At 33.6% G+C, this 27592-nt stretch overlaps 2 protein-coding genes across 5 annotated transcripts; both read right to left on the bottom strand.

The window, feature by feature from the left end:
• Positions 1-42: 42 nt before the first annotated feature.
• Positions 43-19638, bottom strand: LOC108199778 (protein ALWAYS EARLY 3-like). Of its 4 annotated transcripts, none has more exons than XM_064083385.1 (20): positions 19404-19638; positions 17015-17138; positions 16232-16330; positions 16049-16111; positions 15704-15781; positions 14327-14513; positions 13685-13905; positions 13250-13565; positions 12180-12254; positions 9835-10106; positions 9684-9740; positions 6355-6609; positions 6067-6245; positions 5669-5951; positions 4300-4410; positions 3407-3568; positions 2827-2970; positions 2508-2726; positions 604-873; positions 43-424 (listed from the first exon to the last, which is right to left on the bottom strand). In XM_064083385.1, exons 2-20 carry the CDS (start codon positions 17117-17119, stop codon positions 260-262), a joined length of 3261 nt encoding a protein of 1086 aa, XP_063939455.1. In that variant the 5' UTR covers positions 17120-17138; positions 19404-19638; the 3' UTR covers positions 43-259. The 4 variants fall into 4 exon arrangements, with proteins under 4 accessions (XP_063939455.1, XP_063939453.1, XP_017223238.2 ...); XM_064083383.1 differs by having other exon boundaries at positions 2508-2729; positions 4174-4410; positions 19404-19541; XM_017367749.2 differs by having other exon boundaries at positions 4174-4410; positions 19404-19541.
• A 5445-nt stretch (positions 19639-25083) lies between these two features.
• On the bottom strand, positions 25084-27576 carry LOC108200093 (ankyrin repeat-containing protein At2g01680-like). The gene is made up of 2 exons (XM_017368157.2): positions 26900-27576; positions 25084-26173 (listed from the first exon to the last, which is right to left on the bottom strand). The coding sequence occupies exons 1-2, from the start codon at positions 27458-27460 to the stop codon at positions 25283-25285; spliced, it is 1452 nt and encodes a 483-aa protein (XP_017223646.1). The 5' UTR covers positions 27461-27576; the 3' UTR covers positions 25084-25282.
• Between the last annotated feature and the right edge of the window lie 16 nt (positions 27577-27592).

Raw genomic sequence — 27592 nt, 5'->3', positions numbered from 1 at the left:
GTTAATACAAGACATCAACACCACTCCAATGAAAACAGCGAGTAATATGTCCCCACATGGTGACCCTAAAATTTGCTTAGCTTCATAAACATGACCTTACAATAATCTCATTCCACTAAGAAACCCTTTAATATTGAAAGGGAATGATAGGCAAAAATTCATGCCTAGCTATATAGGGCTTGAAAAACTATCTGGTTCAATCTACACTGCCCATTTACAAGATGTATGAGCTTATTCAGCGACGAGGGCTGTGGTTGGGCTAAGATGGTACAAGTGCCATTATTTGATTCCTGATCATAATCATGCACTTCTCTATATCAGCATAAACAGGAAGGTTCTGTACAGAGCAAGGCCGCAAACTTGCAACAGCAGAATCTAGTATTTGTGCTACATCTGCTGGTGGAAACTGTCGTTCTGTACATTTCTGCAAATATTGTAAGAAATAAGATGTCACGAAACACTTATAAAAGGTTACCAAAGACCAGTTTTGCAATGCTTCTGGCCAATCCCAGTTCAGTTGGGCAATGCAATAAAAATAATTTGTTAAAATTGATTTTGTTTGTGGGGGGTGGGGGTGGTCAGAGACTTCACCACTTTCCTCACCTGAATCATCAGCAGAGTTGCCACACATTGAGTTATAAGTTCTGAAGGGATCCCAGACGAATTTAGGAGTGGAGTGGGTGGAACCTGCAATGGTCCAAATGTGCCGCACTTCTCTTGTTCTTGAGAGGCCATATCACCACGTTCCATTGCAGTAAAACATTTCTCAGATAGTACATAAGAATCATCTGACGGTAGCTGACCATAGACATAGTCTATAGCCTCCTCAATCTTCTCAAGGGTGTTTTCACCACCCTTCATCGAAGAAAATGCCTAACAGGGTTGACAAAGGAAAAAAGACTCAGGACTTTTACACAACGAAGCACCTCAAAAATCAGGAAGAATGCATTAAATTACATAGTATATCACAATCAAATAAACTCTGCAGATAAGACTAAATCATCAAATTTTCAATGCTAAACTCCATATCTTAAATTTTCATAATTTCAACAGACATCAATGATAATATTGAAGGTGCAATCATTTCATGCAGATAATAATAATAATAATATCATTACCATTTACTTGATACTGAAAAGGTCCCAGGTAAATTTATATCACTTGCAAATACATGTAGGATCTTGTCATTCTTATTCACATCAGAAAGTAACAAATATAAGTAACTAATATATAAGTGCATTTGAATGGTGTGCACCTTGTATAATGCTGAAGTTGGCAAATTCAAGAGTAATATTGAATGCAACTGGAAACTTTAATGATTTGCAACAAATTATTTTTATCCCACAGATTAAAAGTTATTTTTTAAAAAAAAATTCTAATATAATCTGGGGACTCCTAGAGTATTTCAAAAAGTAACTTTCTGTCTAGAATGCAGGGATTCTTCACTCACCTGCCGCACTGCGCACTCGTTTCTTGGGGATTCTTCGATACTCGGGGATTTTTTGGGGATCCTTGTTAATGATTAATTTTGTGATTAGTTGAATATTTTATTACTTAACTACCTTATAGTGTAATAATTGTGTTATTATATAATTCTATTATGAAATGTAAAGGATATTGAACTTAATTTTTTGATTATTTGGTTTAAATATATGTAACTCTTGTAATACATGCATAGGGTCGCGCTCAAGAGAGAACCAGTCCTTAAAATAGAACTATATAACCACTAAAGTTCTGCTGCAGAACCCTAAATTTTAAATAAATTTTTAGGATCTAAATCTAAATACATGCTTTTTTCATGTTTTTAATATAGCAATATTTGCCGAATCCCCCCGCACCCGGATCCCATATTTTTAAATTTGCCGAACTCCCGTATCCCCGTACCGCGCACTCCCGTACCCGCACTCATGCTTCCTAGCTTTCTGGACATCTTATACAGAAAATGATGATTTGTACTAATAAATTGAACCACTACTTTAAAATTATCATGCAAAAAATTATAGTTGTCCATGGAACCACAAGCACAGAAGCAGTGATTAACAGGCTTGTACAAGGCTTGATATATTAGTTAAAAGAACTAACAATAAAGCTCGTATCACTAAATTAAGTATAGTTTACGTCTCTTTACACTTTATATCGCACTTGCATGAACTCAGTTTCTAGTAGAACTGCCAGTTCTGCATCTAAGACGAGCTAGAGGTCTGGGATCAGCTCACTTCAGTGAAAGCGGAAGGTTATATCACTTATAAGAGATAGGCCTAATTTGAACAAACTGCTAACATGAACTTGCAGCAGTAAACAGACATATTAAGCAATTAGCATCCAAGGTAGGCATGATATATGGTCATCATATTATGATTCTATCTACTGATCAAAATTTGCTTATGGTATTTTTACACGTGTTCTGTTTTATCATAATACATGGAAGTCGCCAGTAAGAAGCACACTGAAGCAAAGGTTGAGGTCATGAAAGAGGGAAGTAGCAGGTTGTAAAATACTTTTTATACCTGAATAGCTGCATTCACCATAATACCAGCCCTTGTCTTGGAACTTTCAACAATTTCATTCACATGGGACCCGGATTTTTCAGTTTGAACTTCAGAACAATAGGAAGCGTTTAATACACCAACAGAAGCAACAGGATTGGCCATGGACCTCGGCCATGCAAGGGATACATTTTCTTGATATGTATTACGTTGCTTCAGACAAGACAAAGCAGAAGTAACCTGCTAAGAACATGCAAATTGATAAACTGCTCACTAATTTGCAAGAAAACATATAGTGACTTGAAGAAGAGTAAAACTGAACATATAAGCATGGAGAGACCTGCTCATCTGCATCACGCAATTGTACAAGAATAGCAGCATACTGCTTTTTAAAAAGCTCCGAGTCCTTTAGTGATGAAATGCCATCCTTCTGATTTTCCAACACGTCATTGTTCATTTCCCTCAACTCGGAAACTAGCACTTGCTGCAAGTTTTAAGACGATCCATCAGAACTGAAACAATTACTATTCTCTTTTTGTTAATTTGTGCTTTTATATGAATATAATATGATTAACAAGGATCTCTTGTGGTAACGCGGCACAAAAATAAAGAAGGATTGTGTTTGGCGAACCATTATGAAAATTAAGTGTCATTAATCCAAAAACACACTAATGGACACTCATTAACAAAAAATGAAAATTTAGGAGACAGATAATTTCATTTTATAATGAATATGAATACAAAAGGTATTGTAGCAAGTGGTTCCTAGTATCATCAGCAGATTTACAGTCTTTGTCAGTGTGCAAGCTCATATAACGAGAAGTTCATTTTAGCAAAAGAATTTGTTAGGAAATAGGCCTTAATTATGATTACTGGAAACATAGAAACTTAATCTACATCTACTGTGGAAGTACAGGAACCTTTTTCTCAAGAGCACGAGTAAGATCAGCAATGGCTTGAACATCAGCTTCTTTAGCCTGAATCTGTGCCAGTGAAGAAGGCTGAGAGTATGATATTTGTTGACTGGAAACATTATCTTTAGGACCCATTTTAGCTTGTGAATCAACAACCACAGAACCCATCTAAGCCAGAAAAAAAAAACAATCAGAAGTACTAAAGTGTTACACTCAACTGTGAAGAGTCTTTTAAATTATGTTTTCACTCTTATCATAAACAGTAAAAGTGGGTGCAAGGATTCTAACCGAATATTGATGTCCATCCAAATTATATTATATTAACAGAAACGATTGCAGAAAGAGTTTGTTTTCTAGGTTCAGTACTATGTTCAACAAGATAACAACCAACACTACTCAAATGAGTATTTTAACCTTACGCGAGTCCTTTAAAACAAAAAAGAGTGCTGATCATTCTCAAATATTGAAGATTTCAATGCACGAGTAATCACTAATTTTTTATTTGAATTTTAAGATCATGCATAGGTTTTCATCAGAATAGCCGGTGGAGGATTCAAAGTGAACAAAAGAAACTTCATACATCATACCTATAACAGAAAAGTTTGTTGTATCATATGATTGGTCAGAAGGAAGAAACAAAATGACTAATTTTTCAATATAGAAGTTCCAAAATAATCAGGAATTACAATATGATTTATCGACCAAATCCACTTTTTTTTTTACAAGAGATACTGTATGATTTAGAAGTTATAACAGAGCAAAGAACTACTGACCTTTTCTGGCTTAAATAAATTAAACAATGGGTAAGAAGTAGGTGATGTATAGGAGGAGGAATCAATGTTTTCCAGGTTGTCGCATGGAGAAAATTTAATAAACCCTTCAACTCTCTGATCTTTTACCTGCCCATTCATTTTGAACTTAATTAAGTTGTTGGGATCAGCAGCACTCATATGTATTGTCAATGATGTTGGCATATTCTCTAGCGGATTTAGGGGCATGCAATCAATATCCTGAACAAGATATATATAAATTACAATGTAAGCATGTGGATGGCAAGACACTATAAGAAACAAAGACGGAAAGAAAACAAGTATTCAGTGCATCAGTAAGCCAGTAGAAAGAAGACATAGTAAAGGAATCATAAAGGCAGATGGAATGTTTAGAGCAAGTCCAATGCTAGATGCAAAATGACTATAGTCTATAGCTATTGCTATAATATGGCATCGAAGAGTGATTTTTGGTGCTAAACATAGAACTTGTACTCCAATGCTAAATGCATTCTACAATCAAATATTTCCATATTTAACGAATATTTTGTCCAACTCAATAAAGTTCATTTAAAGTGCACTCACTTGCATTTTGATGAGGTGGCTAGATGCATATATGCATCCTTGGATGCAAATTTGGCACCAAGTATGCATTTATGCATATTTGCATCCAAATATGCAACTCCTTTGGAGGTGATATTTTTTACATTTGATGCCAAATTATGGCAATGGCACCACTTTTGGCATTGCATTGGACTTGCTCTAATACATGTGATTAATCAATTATGCAGTTCCTAATGCCCCAATTCATATATGGGAAATAGGCTCCAAACATGCTTACGATAGTGGATGGACAAGACACTTGATTTATGTTTGTTAGCAAGGATTATAATCATGGCACACTATTTAAAATTCGTACTGACTTTGTTGTACTTGATCCTATAAAATATAAATTATCCCACCCTCTCCAGGTACTACTATACAAAATAAACAGGAAAAAAAATTGTATTTTAATCAACAAATTTAGAACTATTATGCCAAGAGTCCAGGGGTTATCAATCCCCTGTAAAAAAGGTAGCCTTTCTGTTATAAGCCCCGAAGGCAAGGAGTCGAAAGTGGCCATTGTACAAGCACTTTAATCATAAATATCTATCTCTACTTCCTTAATTTATACCCCAGATCCAAGTTTACAAGTATTACATTCTCACAACTGCAGAAGTACTTCATCCACAAATTGAAAACCCATCTATTATAATCACAGATGACAGTATGAAAAAAATAAGGAAACTTTTCCGGGGATTATCCCATGTGTTCCAGAAATAAGTAGAAAAAATGAGCAAGCCAAATATTTCAAGTTATAGAGGGAGGGTGGCGCTGTTTCTTCATTTGGTAGTGAGTAAATATTTGCTATTGCTGAATTCTAAACCAGATATGCACGTATTATCATACTACAATAAGAATTATAGCCATTAAAGAAGTTACTAACGAATAGTCATATTACCATAACAAACTCCACACCTAGTTCAGGACGATCAAATTGAACTCGACACCTGTTATGATCTACAGTTAGGACACTGCCATCATGAATTTCTCTAGTCTTTGGATGAATAGCAATTACACGTTGTCCAACTGATAAAGGCCGTGCAAGATCCGCTGGAAGTCCTTCCCTTGTACCTGAGCGGAGTTCTGTATAATGTGTTCTAACAGAGTCCCTGTATTGATTAAGTTTTTGCTTTTCTTCCTTCAGAAACTGCTCAGAAAACCTCCGCGGTTTGCCAAGAGAGCTGCACCAACATGAGCTATGAATAAGTATTTTGTATGAACAATTGCTCAATCTACAGGCTCAACATTTGTCCACCGATAGCTTGGCCTTAACTTTAAGCAATAAAAGGCACATACCTTCTTATGACACCCCACTCGACATGTGTTAATCTAGGAACATGACCCAGACCAACATGAAGCAAGTACTCCACAAACTCCCTTTTAGCAAACCAAGGGTAATCTATTGCACTATAGAACCACTCATATGCACACCATCTACGTACTCCATCATTAGAAAAGCAATTCAAGAGCTTTTTCTGCATTGATATTGATAAAAGTAAGAAAATTTTCAAGGCATGAAAATGTTGTAAACAAAGACAATGCAGAATAGTTTAACGTTGTAGGTTGTGTGCAATTGTCACATACCGTTTTATCTGATACTTCTGAATCTGCATATGTGTTGACCTTGCGAATCTTTGTCTTACGTCTGCTCTTTCTTTTGTTAGTTACATCAAACTGGTCAGCACCAGGAAGATGTACACTTGACATTGCTGAATCGCCAGCTTCCTTTCTTGGACCAGTACTTGAAGATGAATTCTCTGGGTGTTTATTTAACATTGGTGAAGCACTTTGCGATGATCGCTTACCCTTGCTTGTTGATTTCATGCCCAACTCTTTGCCCTATATAAAGTCAAACATAACATTTGAAATATTAGAGTTTTATTGATATCATTAAGAAGAAAGTCATTGCATCAATAGTTAAACGCACAAGATTATTTTAGCAGGAGAGACTTTGACACGGATTCAGAAACTGAAGATATAGATATTTGCTTGGACTTGGATGCAAGTAGTTAGCATAAAAGAAATAATATTATAGATACAAATATAAAGGCAAATCGATAATCTGGTTAAAATTAATGCAATCATATGTACTCGTGATTTACTAATTTTAATGTGTGTAAGACTTTTGAAATGAATTCTTTATAAAGATCTTGATAATGCATGTTTAGTAGATAAATTTAAACAAGAAATCAAGAGAATACAGATTAACTTTCAATACATTAGAAATAATGACAAGAGGTATTTGAGTGAAAGTTAAAGACATAAGGATCTCAACAGGACCTTATACACCCAGATAACTCAGTTTTGTTAACATAGGCACTTTATCCTCGATAAGCTTTTATTTAACACTGAATTAGCAATGGTAAGTGCATGATCTTATAGTTGCATTAATAATACATGTACACAAACTATGACAGCACAGCAAATGCACTAGAACTCTACTCGGCCTTACACAAATTTCTGCGGCAGATTGATGATTTATTTGAAGGCAGTTCACTTCTCCTCATATTTATAATTAAAATTTTGAACTGAAATATTAAAAGTATTCTACTTAATTGACTTATAACTGGCATTACTACTATAACTCTCAGCTTACAGATGTATTATTACAAATATTAACAACATTTATCTGTCACTATCCAAACATGCTAGTCTACTGTAAAATTAATATGTTTATTCAACTTTGGTCTTATTCGTCTCCTGATCTCTAAACAATTTTTACATTGTTTTACAAACTTAAAAGACACAGTATACTGAAACCAGTTGTTTATACTTCTGGAGCTACAATCTTGAATCTCATTCTATGGTGAAAGCATGTAAGATATAAAACCAAAACCATTATGTATTTCATCATCAGAACAATTACTACACATGGACAGGGTGTAACATAATCTATCACTACAACTAAAAATTGAGATCTAAAATATAAATATTCATGATTTTAGAATGCCGAGTTGGAAATAATTAAAAAAAATTACAATCAATTTTACATGTGAGAATCAAGATAAAGAGAAAGCGATGAAAATTATATGATAAGGTTAAATAAACTGAAAAATACTCACTACCTTTAGGATTTCTCAACCAAAAAGAAACGAAAAATATTGGTTGTGATAAGTAAAGTATGTTCAGTTTCAATAACCAATTGAAGTCAACTGAGTATCAAGGGGATACATCACTATTATATACTGGAAATCCTATTTGATCATCGGAAGTTGATATAAGAAATTACCTATAACTTAACATATGCCTTATGCACATCTAGCTTAATAAGAAAATAATCCTAAAAACCAATTAATATTGCAAAGTCCCACCATTGCCTAAAAAATCCCTTAATCCATGGAAAATAATCACTTAGAATTTTGTACTTTAAGATAAAAAAATATTAACTAAACTATCCATATTTAAGTATATTGAGCATACTGTTGTAGATATGGTGATAACTTGGATTTTTCTGAAGTCATGCGAACACTTTCAGATTGAAGTTATTTGTGGTTCACCAAATAATTCAATCGGATAAAGTCTAAAATTCTGCAAGAAGAGAGAATGTGTATTGTTGTGTATTTCAAATGAACCATGTATCTTGAAATGATCAATACAACATCTATATATAGATGTCAACGGATGTGTCTTTTGACAATAGACACATCTTAATCCAAATAGATTTGTCTAATGGCAATAGACACATCTTATCCCAATAGATGTGTCTAATGTCAATGGACAAATCAAATGCCAATAGACACTTCTTTTCCGATAGATGTGTCTAATGCCAATGAACATGCCTCATAAGCACTAATAATCATAATAAACTCGAACTAAGCATACACTCTGCGGCGGCTACAATTTCTTCATTTACATATATCAATACAATTGTCATACATTTTACTGGTTTTGGGATTCTTTCGTCTCCATTCTCATTTGTTGTTAGCACTAAGCCCGGGGTTAACGGTTACTTTCTTGGGGGAATTATGAGGAAACATTGTTTCTTCTTCGAAGCGGAACTACGGAAGGAATGATGATCATTGTTTTTGGATATCAATTTTATATATTGTTGAAAGATATTTCAATCAGGCTTATTGGTTTTCCAAGATGGGAAGGATTCGCATAGGAAATGATTTTTGTGTGAAGTATATTCGCTCAGACAGGGTTCTGTGAATCGGAGAGGCAGATCGTTATTCTGTTTTCGTTTGCGTTCTTGTCCAATTTGATATCATCATCGACAACCAAAACTGTTTAGGTAAGTCCCATGTGAAGAAGACCATGGGCAAAGGTATTATATAAATATTATATCACACACCATTTTATTTTTATTTATTGTGCACTAAGCCGGGGGTCTTCACGGAAACAGCCTCTCTACTCTAAGGGTAGGGGCAAGGCTGCGTACATCTTACCCTCCTCAGACCCTGCTCTAAGCGGGATATACTGAGTAGGTTTGGTTTGGTTTGGTAAGCATACACTCCGTACTCTCCTGACTTGTTCGATGTAACATTATGATTACATTGATCAACTAGTTAATTCAATTACACTAAAATAACCAACACATACCATCCATGTGCAAGAGGTATTCATGTTTGCAAATTCAAGAAAATTATATTCACATTTCCACATATAGATGAAGAGATCCTATGAATGTTAATAACAAGACGAGTAAGATGAATCATCAACTTCAGAAAAACAAATTTAGTAATAGGGATCACCTATACTTTCTTATTTAAACAAGGTTACTGAAGGAAAACAATTTATTAAAAAACAAATTTATTCAATTTCTCCACCAATCTAATGTCAGAGCAATTTTATCTTACGACTTGTAGAAACTGGCAAATTATAGCCATTGTTTTAACAATTAACACAGTAAAAGTCTTCTTCTCATTGTTGAAGGAGAAGGGGGCAACAATGAGTCAATGACAAAATCTTACCTCAACTATCTGAGATTCACTCATATGAGTATCACTGTGACCTTCAGCCAATTGAATCTGTGGTGTAAAAAAAGGCTCATACCTCAATATAGATGAATGATATGTAATGAAGATGCAATCTGTAAAGGGAAATATGAAAATGACGTCTTACTTTAGATGCAACAGTCTTCTGTTTTTTTCTTGACAGCTTACTAACAGAACAAGGAGCGTCCAACTTAGCCTCAGGACTACGACTAACACTATCAAAGGGATCTTTCCCTATTTTGGAAATTTGATTTGTAGCATATTTTAATCCTGAATTTGACTGATATCCTTTAGTCTCCACGGTCCATCTTTTGTCACTCTGATGGTTTGTATGTATAGCTTCGAAGGATTCAGGTTCATCAGCTTCATTACTTTCTTCTTTGATCAAAACAGATGAATCTGGTGAGGGGTAAAAGACAGCAGAGAGAATGTAAAAATATGATTTAAAATGCGATGAAATAAATAAACAGAAATTGATACTGATTATATATATTACGTTCTACAAATCGATGAACAAAAAAAGTGCTGAAAGTTTGAGACAGCCACTGAATCAATGTTTGAAAAGCCATAACTGGTTTCTGTGTTTTAGAACTAAAAGTGAAAAAGATTAAAATCTTCATAAATGACTACTCTAAAGAATAATAACCTCTACAAAACAGAGAATTTCTCTGGCCCCAGCTGGGGCCAATGTAAAAAAGTATGCTTTGGTAAAATAATAAGATACTGAATGATCCCAATATATTTATGGTCCCTTCAGTGCTGTGAATAAATAAATTCTACTAAACTAAATTTTCTTTACTAAATAATTCTAAATTTATTTAAAAAAAGTATAATAATATATGATTTTATGGCTATTTTTAAGAACATAAATATTTTTATAACTTGTCAATTAATTTTTCTTTGACATTAGGTGTTGTATCCGGATGGTACAAAAAGTGTTTTAAAATTTTTTGGAGTCAATGAGTGTTTCTTACATGTAACTGATTTCATTATTTAAAGGAGATATAACATTCTAAACTTCATCAAACTTCAGTTTCAAGAATGATATTCACAACTTTTTTCAAACTATGAATCTCATTTCGCATAAAAAATTCAATAGCATAGATAATATAATGAACTATCTAAATTTGTTACGGTAACATTGAACATATTAAATATTACTATTAATATATACATAGATTTTCATATCTATTAATAAATGTAGTATTTGATGGGTTGTAATTCAAAAAGAAACAATACCTAAATTGGTAATATTTGTGAAAATAATTAAATCTTACTCTTCAGATTGATAAATATTTATTTATAGATTAATTAATAACTCCCTGAATTAATAGAACTTTACTATCCTGACAATACTCATTTATAAAGGCTTCACTTTATATGCAATGTAAAGCTTAAAATCTTCTCTTGATATGATATAATTACAGGAAGGTTAACATATTAGAAGAGGATGGAGTACACAAACATTAAATTCCAAAATGAATTTTATTATATGAACTGTCAATGTGCTTTGTAATGTTTATATAGATAAGAAAACATATATGGAAGAGACCTGACAGAAAAAGGTTCAACTTCCAATAGCGAACAAGGCAAATATAGGTAGCTAAAATTCCATACAAAAAAGATTTGGTTAGTAACAAGAACATACTGGTCAAGAACTAATATGCGGGATAGTGTCATGCTAAAGATTTTACTGATTCTATTAGGCGCTTATGAAACATTTTACATGACTGATTGCTCTGTTTAATTTGTAAAATTAAGCAAATATTTACTAGTGATGGTCAGCGGGTAATAATAGATAAATCCAGGAGCTCGAAATATTTTAGCTCTACAGAAAACAACTTGCGAGTATGTAGTATATTCTCCACGTATAATTTGAGTCACAAATTTATTACATGCTCAACCAAACACATGAATGAAATAATAGATAAATTAAAAAATTTATACTAAAGCAATTATACAACAAAAAGTCAGAGGAAACTACTGCATTTAAATTTAACATTCACTTAACAATACTCAGTCAAAAATACAGATACATTGTTCAAAAAGGTTAGTCGGTCAACAAACTTGGTGACCTGGTACTAACTTGCAGTTACTTACTAAACAATAAGACCCTCAGCTAAATAACTTAATGAATTAAAGCTTGCAACATTATAAGTGAGTATTGAAAACTTTAAAACCGTTAAGTGTCTTTGCCTTTTAACATCCGACCATTAAGTTGTACCACCTCATTTAACAACTTAGCAACCACATCTTAAATTCCACTATGTACATATTTTATCATTGAGCACCTGACCGATGGCAAATACATCACTAAACTAATAATAACCAAACATGTCATAATTATTTTTATTCATTCATTCCGTCGTAGGTAAAATCTTCATACTTGGTCAAGTTATTATGAGGCAAGTAGACATTACATGTCGTTAATTGAAAAATATCACGTCTATTGTTTAAAAGTAATAGACTTACCATTATCATTTGTTGATTCAGGCATGAGAATTGCATTTGCTAAAGCTTCCAGGCCGGTTAATGCGGAGCTTTCATCTGCACAAAGGCAAATTTTAAGTAAGAAAACACTCATCCAAGCAATCTATATATTTGATAACTTTCAACATCAAGGGTTTTTATGGTTATCCGTAAAACTAACACAATCACAAGCAATTTAATAAAAACAACATCGCACTAAAGATAACTCCAAGAGTGATCTCATCCAAAGAAAAAGTTCACAACTTCCATTTATTATTTGTACTAATAAAGTATTCATTCAATACCATGTATTACCCAGAACCAGTTGCAGTTTGACTTTGTAATGATGCTTTATGGCGACAACAAAAATTAGATACTTCGTTAATTGCACAGCCAGAAAAAGATTAAAACACTAATCCCTGACCTCAAAAGATATCTACACGCATAGAAATAAATATTCCTTCTAAAGTCCAACTTTATTATAATCCGTACATGCTCAAAAGTAAAAAATGTAGGTACACATATATATATTTTAATTTGCAAAGTACACTGTTCATGTGAAATTCTTTTAAAGGCTGAAAGTATTAATTAGCTGAAGAAATAAAGGAAAGAGATGTAATAAACAATAAGACTATTAGGGTACCTCCATCAAAAAGAAGTAAAAAGAAGGTAGGTATATATATTCCTTTTTTAATTTGCACATAACACTGTTCATATAAAATTCTTTTAAAGGCTGACAAGTACTCCCTATGTCTCTCTCATTTCTTTACGCTTTTTTTAACTGCTTGACACGCATTTTAATGTGCATATAAAGTATAGGTTCACAACTTTTTTTATAAATTTTCTTGTTCAGTATAAAAATTTAAACATTAAACTTTTATTCAGAAAAAAATTATTAAAATAACCTATCAAACTATATTTTAGGAAAGGCTTAAAAGGCGTGTCAAGCCCCCGTCCCCCAATGTAAACAACTGAGGGGGACAAAGGGAGTATTAATTAGCTGAAGGAAGAAACAAAAGACAAGTAATAAACAACAAGATAATTAGGGTATCAAAAAGAACCTTTCTACTTACCTCGATCAAAAAGAACTTTTCTACTTCTCTTCCACTGACCCTGAGAATACTTGGCAGTTTTTCCATTTGTAACTTCAATTTCAAATTTTTCCAGAGCTGCTCCAAGTTTTTGTCCTTCTGTTCCACTACAGGCTTCCCTGATCTCATCCTGACTGTTTTTATCATTATCAAGCTCTAGCCTCTTCCCGTATGGTCTTTGCCCTTTTTGAGAAAAAGGACTCTTATTTCCAGATTTCATCATATATCTCTTTGGCCGTGTATAGTCCCCATTATCAGCCTCCATGCTCCCTTCTCCATCGATGTCACCCTCAGCAACCTTGCCAAAGGTTTAAAAGTTAAAATATGACACAACGTTGGTGCATTTATCCGAAAAAATAGAATTTTATAGCAACTTTCAATGCATGTAGCCAACAAAACAATAGAATGGATCATCACCATTTTTTTTGGTGACCGCAATAATCGAGGAGAACCCCCTCTTTGTGAAGCTTCAGCCAACGCTATAAGATTTTCATGGCCAACATCACTGTCATTACCATCCACGTCGAATCTGAGACCTTGCCTGTTTGGAGAAAAATATGTATCCCCGTTTACATTCTCATGAGAATAGGAAACAGGAAATCGAGGCGTCCTTTTCCCAACAACACGTGGTCGGCTTCCTATAAATTGCAGAAAACTACGTTAATAGGGGTCTAACAGTGTCTGTACTCTGTACGGATATAAGAGGCAGAAAACTTTATAACCGAGGAAATTGTAGACCAAGAACAATAACATGACGTAATCAACAACTGATAAAATGATGTTTAACATGTTTCATTGTTGTGCTAAGTATAGGGTTGTAGAAATCGTGGCACAACAAAATCTTTGGCTAGAGGCAATTCAATGGAGGAAAAAGAAAAACTTTATCAGGCTGATTCCTTAAAGATACCCGTGAACTATGTAATAATATGCAATTTTTTTTGGTCATACAGTGAGCCAAAATTATCCCAGCAATTATTTCATTAAAATGTAAAGAAAGAGCATTGTCTTACATAACAATAAAAAGAGCATTGTCTTATAAGCATAAAACATATTACATACCACCAGAGCGCTTCTTTTTCGTCGAGGGAAGGTAGTCATAACTTGACGCAATTGCCTGGGAATTCGAAGTCACACGCCCTTCAGATCCTTTAGAGCTCTTCGGCGGTACCTTGGCCTGAGAACGCTTTTGATATTTTCGAGATGTCCCACTACCTTCAATGCTTTCGTGTTCACTATCACTTCCAGCCTGTTAAAACAAATTTAAAAGAGAGAGTTTTATCAAGTCTTCAACAGGCAACCAGAATACTCCAACTTGTGTATTTCAGTGCATAATTGAGCACATTTAACAAACACAAACACTAAAAAGGCGTGTGAATCCAAATCAGTTTATATTATACCGGTTTTACCACCCATACCAGGTATTCATATGCAGGAAGTAGAAGAAGCAAAACATCTTTGGAACAAAAGCACTATAAGTTACACCTAATACAAAAGTTTGACTACTAAGGTGGCATAAATCTGTATTTAGATTCATATATGAAACCCAAGACATATAATGTCATACCAAAATTCTTTCACTGGACATGTGATTAGTATAAGACCACATCATTCTTAACATGGTTTCTTTCTAAGAAAGTCAAGACGCCCACTTGTAGGAGTATTTATTATGGACTGATTGTCAATAATGAATCATCCAAAGTTACAAGTATTCAGAGTTGGAAAAAAACATATAGCAAGTCGCTCAGCCAGCATACGAGTAAGCAGGCACGAAATATACATTCTCCTTCAATGGCAATACCAAAAGCATATTTAACAAATTCCCTAAGATTTAATCAGCCTTTCTTCAGAATCAAATATTTTTTGTTATGATTATATTACTGGAAATCTTTGATTCATTGCAACAAATATATAGTATATACACAGATATAATTTTGATAGAATAAGAGGAAAAAAATATCAACTTTTTTTTAGACTTCTGTAAAGAAAAAGTTCATGGTACAAGAGTGCACTGTGCACTCTTATATCCTAAAGAGCCATCATCTATCAAATGAAAAATAAATTGATATGTAGTATGGTCCAATCTGCAGCGAATATATTCACCCATAACTTCTTTTCTATTGTTATCAGCTTAAAGTTCAAGTGTACAAATCAAGGTCTTCCCCCTGATCCTATGATCATTATCTTCCGATACACGAAACTTCGAGCAATGATAAGATTTCATCATTTATTCATAAAGCAATAAACTCTGAACATAAATGTGCACTTTAACAATCTGCTGTTTTCATTGATCAACACTGGAGACCAGACCTGGGCAGCCCATGACAGCAGTATGTCATTAATCATGTTCATGTTTTATGATTCACTGACATCTTCAAATAGTTTGTTGAAAAAAATGAATAAGTTTTGAGATAAAACACAGTGAATCCCCAATATTACCATATTGCAATAGTGGTCTGTCATCATTGCAATTAATCCAGCCACGGAAGCAGTTCCTTCTGGAAGAGACAGATAAGCCTGAAAAGCAAGCAACAATTTCAGATGCGAGTTTAAATGACTGAAGGCACGGAATATACATAACCACCCCATTAGTTCTTGGGAGGCCTATGTTCGTTAAGTTTATAATGCCATCATGTTGGTCCCTAGATCATGGGGAGCATATCCTAACACTAATTGATGAACTAAAATAGTTGTATACAAGAAGTAAGCGTCATAAATGCAAGGTGCAATCAGTATTCAACCAACAACACGTCCTTGAGGTAAAGCATATATAATCATACTCACTCTATTCATTGTGTAAAGAGCCTCCACCATTTCAACAGATCGACTTCGCAATACAGCTCCCACCTAAGCGAACATATCAATAATATTTGACATCTTTTTAAATTCAATCACTAAAAGTAACAGGTGATATAGGACTGTAAGAACCAGAAAGAAAAATAGATCCTGATCTATCATTGAACTGACCTTTTTCCAGTCCTTTCCATGCTTACGATATGCTTCATAGAAGCGTTCTAGCTCTTCTTTGCTCCATTGAGGACCCAACATGTCAACCAACTTCCTTTTCTGCATTTAACAGGACAGAAGTCAGGGATATTAGAAAAATACTCCTAAACATGAATTTTTACTTATATGAATAAGTATAATAAAGATGTGAGATTGTCCATGAAACTGATATTTTAATTTGTTTTCACCATAAAAACCTTAAAAATGTCATACATTTACAATCTAAGATAGGTCAATTGTAACCAAATCATTTCTTGAAAAGTTCCCATCACTTTACAAACTCAAATTAGGTTCAAACTTCTAAAAAAATAACCAACAAGAAAATTATCCCTATCCCATTCCCATAGAACTGTAATAAGCCATCCATGTACATGGAATTAAGTTTTTGAATACCATAAGTATCTGCAAGAAAGGAAAAGAGGTAGCAAATTCCTCGGCACCAGCTTAACACTATAATACATGTGGAAAATCTAGAGTGTTGACATATAGGTAGAAAGCCACATCTTGTTAGCATGATATGTTTGTATTTTATACTCATAGTGTCAAAAAGTTCCACTCGAGAGGATATCAACTTTCCCAGATATAAACCTTAAGCTGACAGCCTGACACTAAAATAAGCTGTCACTAACATGCAATAACTGAACTTTTAATATTTAATTGTTATACAAAAAATGATAGTATCCCACGGAAAAAGTAAAAACATATATTGCAGTAAGCAGAGTCATTAATGAATGTTAAACTAACCCGGGGAGTTCTTCTATCAGCAGCCTCGTCATGTTTGATAGGAGAGACCACATAAGAATCAGAATACCGCTTGTTCACACTTCTGGACTTTCTTGGCGGGCCCATAAAACCAACTTGTGGTTACCTATATGTAAAACCAGAGTGAACTTATTCATTTAGCATGTGCAGTACAATATACGTATATACATAATATTATCAAATAAGAAATCACAAGATCGTGTCCAAGGTTACAACCCAATATGCAAATTAGAAAAGTTTCAAACAGTCTAAAAGACTTTGCTTTCTACTCCAGTTCCATATTATGAAAAACCTTTTATAAGAAAACAACAAAAATATTATTACTAATAACATAATAATAATAATAATAATAATAATAATAATAATAATAATAATAATAATAATAATAATAATAATAATAATAATAATAATAATAAAATAATAATAATAATAACAGATACAAAACATAAAAGATGAAAAGGAGGCTCCGATTAAACCTTGTCACGAGTTCATTAAGTAGTAGTAACTAGTACAGGTAAGTACTTAGCAGAATTGCAGAAGTACTCTTTTGTTCACTTTTAAGTGTAGACACAAAGTCACGAACTCTACTTAGTGATGACCTATGTTGCACGGGGACGCCAAACAGGTGCAGTACAGTACCAACTGCCAAAGTTTGGGGATGTCTCGGGGACGCCCCCAAAGTCAGGGGACGGCTGACTAAAAATGGGGATGTTTGGGGTACTAAAATGACTAAAATATCTGTCCCCAACTAAATAAAAAGTGAGAATATGCTCAATTCTCACTTATGACATGTCTCTTTAATGATTTAATGTCCCCTACAGAGATATACTCTTCTGGTCCTAAAATTTGATGGGCTAATTTTGGAGCTAAAACTCCTTTACTTCGATCTTTGTTTAATGTCTAATATTTGGATGTTTAATATATCCTCTATTTTATATTTATAAAAAATAATATTAACATATTAAATGTCACCCCCGTGCCCTATAATTTAAAATTTCCGTTTCATGTCCCGGTCGCCATACCTGTATATGTTCCCGTACCCATCTCCGTGCAACATTGGTGATGACCACAGATTTATTATTCCACATCAATCTCAAATAAAGAAAGCCAAATTTTAATGAACACAATATATATTTAACTAGATTAAACTCTGCTGCCAGAGCCTATTAAATTTTAAAAAAGTCTTACCACAACAATTTATCACCAAAAAAAAATAGTAACAAAATGCAATCAATTAATAAGGATCCAAATATAAGTAATTAAATGTTGTATGTAACTTAATCCACATTATCACTTCAAAATCTGTACTTTATAAAGATTTACTATCTACAATCTATATATCAAAAGAAAACAAAATAACAGATCATTAATTCACATCATACCTTCAAAATCCGAACTTTTTTAAAGATTCACTCTCTAATTTAAATTATAAAGAAAAGTATATAATAACGCGTACCAGACTAAAAAAGTGATTTACATCCTTAATTAGATACCTCTTTCTATCCTTTATCTCTCCAAAGCATCCATTGACATAAATCAAACCGAGACATAAGATTCCGTGACGAATAACTGAACCACATTATTACTAAACCACATTATACCTTCAAAATCCGAACTTTTTTAAAGATTCACTCTCTAATTTAAATTATAAAGAAAAGTATATAATAACGCGTACCAGACTAAAAAAGTGATTTACATCCTTAATTGGATACCTCTTTATATCCTTTATCTCTCCGAAGCATCCATTGACATAAATCAAACCGAGACATAAGATTCCGTGACAAATAACTAAACCACATTATACCTTCAAAATTCCGAACTTTTTTAAAGATTCACTCTCTAATTTAAATTATAAAGAAAAGTATATAATAACGTGTACCAGACTAAAAAAGTGATTTACATCCTTAATTAGATACCTCTTTATATCCTTTATCTCTCCAAAGCATCCATTGACATAAATCAAACCAAGACATAAGATTCTGTAAACGAATAACTAAACCACATTATTACTAAACCGTAACTCGAGTTCCAGTAACCTTATCTTCATTTTCACCGAGTTCCTATAACTAATTTCAGTTATAACGGATACATCACTTAAAACAAAGATCAGCTCAAGCAAACTACACATAAAAAAGAATCACACATCAAGGAATCAAATCAACTTCCGCACTCTCATGAATAAGATTAGAATCACGAAATTGATTCGCAAAGAAACACGAAATCAACTGAAATCATGCAATTACAACAACAAAAGAACAGTCAAATATATCCAAATTGTATAGAACAGACTAAAATCTCATAATAAACCCTAATTCACAGCTTAATTATTAAAAACACGAATTACAAGCAAACGATTGAGCTAATTACTTACAAATTGAAGCTCGTTTGAAATCGAAGCATTTAGCGGCAAACAAGCACGGCGATTGCAATCACCTGTGATGATTCACGGTGTGCGCGCGTGTATTTGTTTGTTTGTATGTATAGGTGAATGTAGAATTTGGGGGATAACAAGCGCGAAAGTGAAAATAAAAGGAGAGAGAGAGAGAGAGAGAGAGGGCAGCGAGAGAGAGAGAGGTTTTTGTATTGTGGTGTAAAAAGGTGTCTCTGAATTTGAATAATTGAATTTATTACTATTTTTATTCGGGCTTCTTTTGAATAAATCGAGTTCGTTCTTGTGTGGGCTGTTGTTCAGAGAACTTCGTGCTATTTCAGCTTTTGGCCGTCCACGTTGCATATGTCTGCATGTTATCTGATGGCCAATTTTTTCCGAGTAGAATTCAAGAGAGAATTCAAACTTCGATAATATATCATTATAATATTTATTTTCATATTTTATATAATAATCATATAAATTTATCTTGAATTTAAGAGCATGTTTGTTCTGAAGAATCAGCTTCTGCTTCTGATTTCTACTTTTCTACTTTTTTTGACCCGTATGTGTAAATAAGTAGAAGCACTTTTAAGAAGTTAAGAATGTTAGTTTCTCTATCACAATTTATACCTTTTTTCCAAACACTATATTAACTTATTTACTTCTCAATTCTACTCAACTTCTTTAATTTAAGCAAGAAGTCAGTTCTAACCCAAACGGCCTCTAAATACAGAGCTCTTAACAATAGGCCAACAATAGGCCAATCCTCGGTACCAGAGCTCTTAACAATAGGCCAACAATAGGCCAATCCTCGGTCCTAACTAACAGCCTCCAAAATATTCACATATTCTCTCTTTTCTTCATCTATGAAGCATTCTTTCCTCTCACAAATTCACTATCATCTAATTATTTTTATTTTCCTTCGATAATCATTTTTTTATAAAAATTGTTGGCGTACTTAACTTTCTATGTGTTTGATTGTGTATGGTTCTGATATTTTTAATTTAATCATTCTTTTTCTCTAAGAATGATTCAATTAGGATTCTGGAGATTTTAAAGTTTGTATCAAAATTATGTTAATGATGAAAATTTCAAAAATTTATCTTACATAATAGAATATTGTTCAAAACTTTATCTGAGTGTTTGCTTAGAAACTTGATATTGTTACTTATTATGGGATGATCTATTATTCAAACAAAAACTTGTAAAATTTTTATTTGAACCTGTTGTCATAGCTCAGAAAAATGTTGCTAAGAAAATTAATTTAGAGTGATGCTATAACATTAAAAGTGTTGACATAACCATATAATTTGATTTTAGGGATCTTTTTAAAAATACCCATCTGTAAAATTATTTTTTAAAAAATACTACCATCTTTTTCATTGTTTTTAAAAATACCTTTTCATAATTTTTTTTTTTCAAAAATACGATTTGCAACTTTTGCAACCTCATTTGCAACCTTGGGCGGCGCAGCCGTAAAAGTTGCAAATGAGGTTGCAAAAGTTGCGAATGAGTTTGCAAAAGTTGCAAATGAGGTTGCAAAAGTTGCAAATAAAAATGGAAAGTTGCAACTGCAATTGCAACTAGTTCAACTGAAAACTGTAACTTGAAATCAGGAATTCAGCTGCATATGAAGTTGCAAAAGAGGTTGCAACACGGCTGGCGCCGCCTGTAGTTGCAAATGAGGTTGCAAAATTTGCAAACAGTATTTTTGAATTTTTTTTTATGAAAAGGTATTTTTAAAAATAATTCTGGAAGGTAGTATTTTTGAAAACAATAAAAGAAAAGGTAGGTAGTTTTGTAGATTTCCCTTGATTTTATTTATGAAAAATGCTAGAGACCCCAAAAAATTGTCCCAAATAATTTTCCCAAATGATGTGTCCCAATCTGATTGGCTGAATTCACTCCCATAATAATGAGACCCCCCTGCAGATTCATCAATCACCCAATCATAACTAGCCACTTGTTTGCCACATCATTTGGTAAAGATGCCATACCTATGACTATGTTATTTGTTATGTTACCAAAAAATAGAAAAAATGTTAGCAAAAAATTTATGGCTACATGAATTTTCCTAACACCTTCAAATTTGGACAAAATGTTGCCTAAAACTTAATTGCAACATAAATTGCAGTTTTAGCAACTGATTTTGGTTGGTGGGAGAGACCATATATGATGTAGTGATTTGTTAGTCGATACAACTTGAAGTTCTGGACATTATATTATACTTAAAATTAATTATAAGAACTCGAGCCCACTGGTGTGCATCTGTGTCTAAAAAGTCATGATGAGATCATCTCTCTCCCTCCCCCTCTCTCCCCTCTCTCTCTCTCATGACCAGCTTTAGTATTTCGGTTATTGTGGTATTTCGACCTGATTCAGGATTCAAAATTTCCTTTTGGATCAAAAGTAATATATTTTTGCAACGGGAAACAAAGATGTTGGATTCGAGATTCAATTCATCGGAACATGGGGAATATGATGACTAGAAGATATTGCTACATGATCATTGATCGATGTTTTAACATATTTTTCTTTAGCCTTTTGTCATTTTATGAATGTTTTTTGTGTGTATTTACACCACAATCAAGGTACGCTATTTTAAACTTTTGAAGATTTATTATTATATTGATTTTGTTGGGTTTTATGTTTATAAGTGTTAGATGTAGACGTGAATTTTGACAGTCTTGAATTTATGTATCTGCTACTTGTTATTTTTTCTCCATCACTTTGTTGTGAGATGTTGAAGACTAGTACTATAGTTGTTTTGGTTAATCGCCATAGTCTTTTGAAGGATTATTTCTTATTTAAAAGTTTAAGTTTCTTGTGCACTAACTCTTGTTAGTTTACACCTTAAGATTATTATTTGTTTTTATTAATATTTGATTGGTTTTGTGATTACTTGTTGTTTCTTTTTCTTCTAATTTCTCCAATGAAATGTGTGAAAAAATTTAGTCAATGTTGGTTCGTTGGTATAGTTCGTCAAGTTTATTTGCAATTGTGTTTTTTTGAGTTTGTAAGAGTTAGAGTTTGTATATCATTACTGTTGGTGACAAAAGTGCTTCAATATCGATGAGATGGTGCTATCACTTACTGTGATTTTGAAATAATATATTATTGAATAATTCTCTTGCATTATGTAAGGTTTGTTTGGTATAATTGGTGTCATTTTTAATTTTATTTAATTGGCTTTAATAGTAGTAAATGATGTATTTAATTTTAGTTATATTAAATCTCTAGTTGACTTGCTTAATTTGTGCTAATTTTTGAATTTTATTTGACTTGTTTGATTGATGCTGATTTTTGAATTTTTGTTTACCGAGTAATTGCTAATAAATATATTTTCTAAATGTTTTAAATTCATTAATTTTATTTGACCGTAATAAATTCATATTATGGTGAGATATTACATTAAGTAGTGATTGACTCTTTTAAATTGAATTGATTGATGTCATAATTTTTTTATAAATGATTTAATTGTTAATTGTGCCTTGATTGAGGCGAATTTGTACCATTCATGGGTGGTCATAAATGATGGCGTATATTTTGGCTTGTAAGAAGCAATCAAATATATTTAATTATTTTAGTGTCTAACCAAAGATCCTTCTTTGGTTAGACTTTATTCTAATTTTTCAACTTCAGAAATATAAACACACACTTCTATAATACTTAATTTTTGGATATATTATCCTTTATAACTTTTAACTTATATAATTTTGTATATGAACTTATCTTCCTCTTTTTTCGTGTGTTTTTTTGCAGGATCCTTGGGAGGTGTTAAATGTGTATTTTCCTATCAGACATTAAAGCATTATTATCTAAGCGTCCGGAGATATCTTTGCATGTCTTTCGGTTAGATGATAATCTTTTTTGAATGAATGAAATTCCCTGTAGCGGCTTATTGTATCTCGAGATACAACTCATCTACGAGTATGTAGACCCTGACAAAAAAAAAAAAAAAATTAATTAATTATAAGAAAGTCAATTATGATGCTTCTGAATTATTGCAGATTGAATTGAATTTCAAGAAGTCACTGTAATCTTTTTTAAGTTAAAAATATTTATATTTTATATATTAAGCAATTTAGAAACGAACGATTATTTATTTGATTTGTTTGTTTAAATATGAGAGCATCTCCAACCCTCACAAGCCCTTAGCTAAAAGTCCATGTGGCTTTCCAAAATTAAATTTTATAGCCAATGTTCACAAAAAATAGAACTCCAATCACAGCAACCCCTTGTGTATAATTATAGCCATCCCCCTATGGATGGCTATATTTGTCGATCCGCTACATATCTGTAGCGAATTCCACGTCATCTCCCGCAATTTATTTTCCTCATTTCCACTGATTACATATTATTTATTACCATATTAAACTGATATATTCTATTTATAACAATCTAAATATTAATAACATACTATTTTTAAATTATAGCCAACCAATATAGCCAATACCATTGAAGCACAATGTCTTACAGGTTCGACAAATTTTACATAATGTCTTACAGATCCAATTTAGCCAACAATTATAGCCAACGCCATTGGAGATGCTCTGAATCATCTTGCAGGTCGCGCACCATTAAAATCATTATTTTGATTAATTTTTTAAAAAAATAAAATAATTGGCGAGAACGTGCACCTAAACGAATTGATTAAGCGTTTAGAATTGTAAACAGAATTTATTACAGTATGCAATTGCTAGTAAACAGAACTCACAAACTACACTTTGAGTTGAAATTGAAAAAAGACTCCATGCAGCTGCTCTGTAGTAATAAAGTTTATTAGACAAGATTTCTATTATCGTGAAATTTTGGCTCACAATGTAACTGAGGAAGCTATAAACAAGAACCAAAACCGAAAGGAAAATCAATCCAAACCATGCTAGTAGTGCAACTGCAAGTCCAGTACTACTTCACTTCTACTCATCACCGGGTATTTTATTATCTGAAACAACAGGTTCATTCACCAGTACTCTGTTCAGCCAGTCTTCTCATGTGAGTAGCAGTTTCCCCTCGTCCTTTTCCTTCTTAGACCATTCTTCGGCTGTTAGTAGTAGCTTTCCACCACCAGCGGTTTCAAATTTTCAATCTAACCTCTGAGTCTCTCTTCATGTGCTTTGAGAGACCCGACTGTTTCTTCAACATTCATGGTTTTAAGGGTTCCAAATAGCTCGATGGTGGAGGCCATTTGTAGAAATTTAGCAGGTACTGCTCGCAACAGTTTTTTCACAACTCACGCCTCCTGAATTTCTTCTCCTAGAGCTCGAATATTGGTCAGCAACCCATTCAGCTTCATACAAAAATCGTCGATAGCCTCTGTCTCTGTCATACACAGTAATTCAAATTCGGCCTTGAGAGTTTGTATCCTAGGATAACCAAAATACCTGCATCTAATGAAGTTATGATTGCATAGGCTATTTATGAAGTTGGCCGATGTGCCTTTTTGTTACTCATCTCCTCGTGTAAGGTTAATTATTCATATTTGAAATTTTGATGATAGGCCCGAGACTAATCTATTTCGTACTTGGTTGTAAAAACTTCACTAGCTTGATTTTATACTTGTTACTCAAATTATATTAGTCACATATGATCTATCTATCCAGGTGGTTTATATTTTGGATCAGATCTTTGCATTAATACAGCAGGGACGGAACTAGGAAGAGAGAGACGACTTGGGCAGTGAGGGCACAATCATCATATTTTCAAAGCATACACAGGATAACAAAGAGAGTAACAGAATACAGAGCATCAAAGCAAGACCAAACTTAACAAACAGAAAAAACAAGAGGCAGAAAGCAAGACAAAGACCCCCCCCACAGCTAGGCCCTAGGGGCCGGGAAACAGTTAAACCAGACTGGATCATAGCATTATTATATCCATCACACGATATAACTATTTGAAGACTTGGAAGTGGTAGCAGAGTCTCCACTTATATTCTTGTTCATAGAAGCCCCTTGTCTCTTAATTGCTGGGATTATGTAGCGCTGGAAGCGATAAACAAGAACCAGAAACGTCACGAAAACCAATATTCCCCATGCTAATAATCCGAATACAAGTGGATAAAGTGCGTTATAATCTTCAGTGGCACCCGTGGTAGCTGAAACTGCACATACATAAGCGATTGTCATTGATGTCAGAGTTACCCACATGGCTCCCCTGATTAGCCAAGTGAAAAACCTCCGTTTCAGGCTTGAACCGCTTACATAAAGAAAGATCACACTTAAAGAAGCCATGAACGAGATGTTGTTTGATATCCAGAAAGTATAGCTCAAGTTCGGGTTGAAGTAAGCTAGCAGAGAAGCCGCGGGATTAAGATGAAAATATTTATCTTTCAGGGAATCAGGGGAGCCACCAGGGGAGCCGAGGGGGGGAAATTCCTTGGCATCCATAGAAGCCACACCGCCTGGTGGGCTAATAGCCGCGGTATAAGCCATTGCAGCTATGACAGATGCTGCTACCAGTAATGCATCGTCTCTGGCTTCTCGTGTCTCGCGAAAGATTGTGAATTTGGTGAATTTATCAAATATCTTTAGGCATTTGCTGTTGCTGGTGCCAGTTTTCGCTGCTTCATCCCCCTCTTGTACGCTCTGATCAGCTGGTTTAAGTTCTTGGGCCTTTCGGGTACCAGCAGATACGAGGAGCTCCTTGATTTCCATGGTTTTCACATCTTGAGGCATTTGCTCTACTATGTCCAGTGCTGTGAGACTATTTTCATTCACTGTGTTCACCTTTAGTACTTCACTTTTAGTCATCAGTAGGTATTTTATTATCTGCAGAAAGCATGTATCCATTTGTCATAACAAGTAATGTTAGATTTATTTATAATAATTTTTCTCAGAGACCGTTCGAAAACCTGCATTTCATTTCAAATGATGGATTTTAAAAAACAGAATTTGAGTTGTCATTTCAAATTCTCAAATTTATACTAGCAATGTCTGGATTTCAAATGAAATCCAAATCCATATTCCCAAACAAATTATTTGATCAAATCCAAACGAAGTTCAGGTCCATATTGTCAATGATTTACAAAAATTAGAGAAATACACAGGTCCACATTTCACTCGATCGGCCCACTCACAAGACACTTATCTCTTAATACACTGTGGCAGGACATGCCATGTGACTTGAGTATAAACCAAAAGTTAGAACTCCAATTATCTTGCCCTGGGATAATACAATGATATACTTCATTAAAAGTAAATTACAAAGTCATAATATTACTTTCATATTTTAATAATCGAAATTTCAAATTTATAATAAAATGACAGAATATTGTTATAATGCTCAAAAAGATGGCTAAGAGCCACTTTTTAGAGGACGAAAAATAATTTTTTCCTCAAAAAAATGGCTCTTACTCACCGTTTTGATATATACAAACAATATTTGATCATTATATTGTACCAAATATTGGAGACATGTTCAAAAATTTTAGATCATTATTGAACTTCCTCTTATCCGTTATTGCTAACATGCATCCATATAAACACATGTTTTACCTGGGTCCTCCTCAGAAGAGTTGCAGAGTGCAAAACAGTGTTGCCTTTCTCATCTTTCAAGTTCAACACATCCTGCTCCGTCGATTTCAATATAACATCAAGAACATCCAGCCGATTACACATAACACACAAATGCAATGCTGTCCCAATTTCCTCACCATCTACTTTCATCAACTCACCAACACACTCCTGCTGACCATTCATCACAGCCAAATGCAGAGGAGTCCTTCCATCCTCATCACAAACTCGAACCACTTTCCCATCATGCTGTAACAACAATTTAACAATCCCGACATATCCGTTTGCAGAGGCTAAATGAAGAGGAGAACGGCCTTGTGCATCTAACCTGGTTGCGAAATCTGGCTTATAAGAAAGGAGAGATTTAGCAAGTTCGAAGTGGCCTAACATGCATGCTAAATGCAGAGGTGTCTGGTTGAAGCAAGAAGATAGGGAAATTCGAGCAAGAATGAGTTCATCTTCTCTCGTCAAAGCCTCCAACATGTGTACATCTCCTTTCAGACATGCATTGTAGAGCTTCTTCTCCATCACTTCAATGCTCATAGTTCTATGTCTTTCTGCTGTGTGTGTTAGTTATGAGATGGGATTGGTGAGTATAATTGTGATACTGAGGGGTTTTATACTAGTGGAGGAAGCAAAAAGGTGGCTAGTGAAGTCATGTTCAAGTAGCAGTGT

The sequence above is a fragment of the Daucus carota genome, chromosome 8 (assembly GCF_001625215.2).
Source record: "Daucus carota subsp. sativus chromosome 8, DH1 v3.0, whole genome shotgun sequence".
NCBI lineage: Eukaryota > Viridiplantae > Streptophyta > Magnoliopsida > Apiales > Apiaceae > Daucus > Daucus carota.
The sequence above is the reverse complement of the archived record's forward strand: the minus strand, read 5'-3'. Positions and strand labels throughout refer to the sequence as shown.

What these genes read in the sequence shown, in the direction of transcription:
- LOC108199778 (XM_064083383.1), bottom strand. Translation starts at nt 17,119, where the DNA reads ATGGGCCCGCCAAGAAAGTCCAGAAGTGTGAACAAGCGGTATTCTGAT. An exon ending in GAAAAAGAAGCGCTCTGGTG is followed by an intron (nt 13,906 to 14,326) that starts GTATGTAATATG and finishes TGCAATTTATAG; the next exon opens with GAAGCCGACCACGTGTTGTT. An exon ending in TGAATCAACAAATGATAATG is followed by an intron (nt 10,107 to 12,179) that starts GTAAGTCTATTA and finishes ACCCCTCACCAG; the next exon opens with ATTCATCTGTTTTGATCAAA.
- LOC108200093 (XM_017368157.2), bottom strand. Translation starts at nt 27,460, where the DNA reads ATGAGCATTGAAGTGATGGAGAAGAAGCTCTACAATGCATGTCTGAAA. An exon ending in CTCTTCTGAGGAGGACCCAG is followed by an intron (nt 26,174 to 26,899) that starts GTAAAACATGTG and finishes TGCTTTCTGCAG; the next exon opens with ATAATAAAATACCTACTGAT.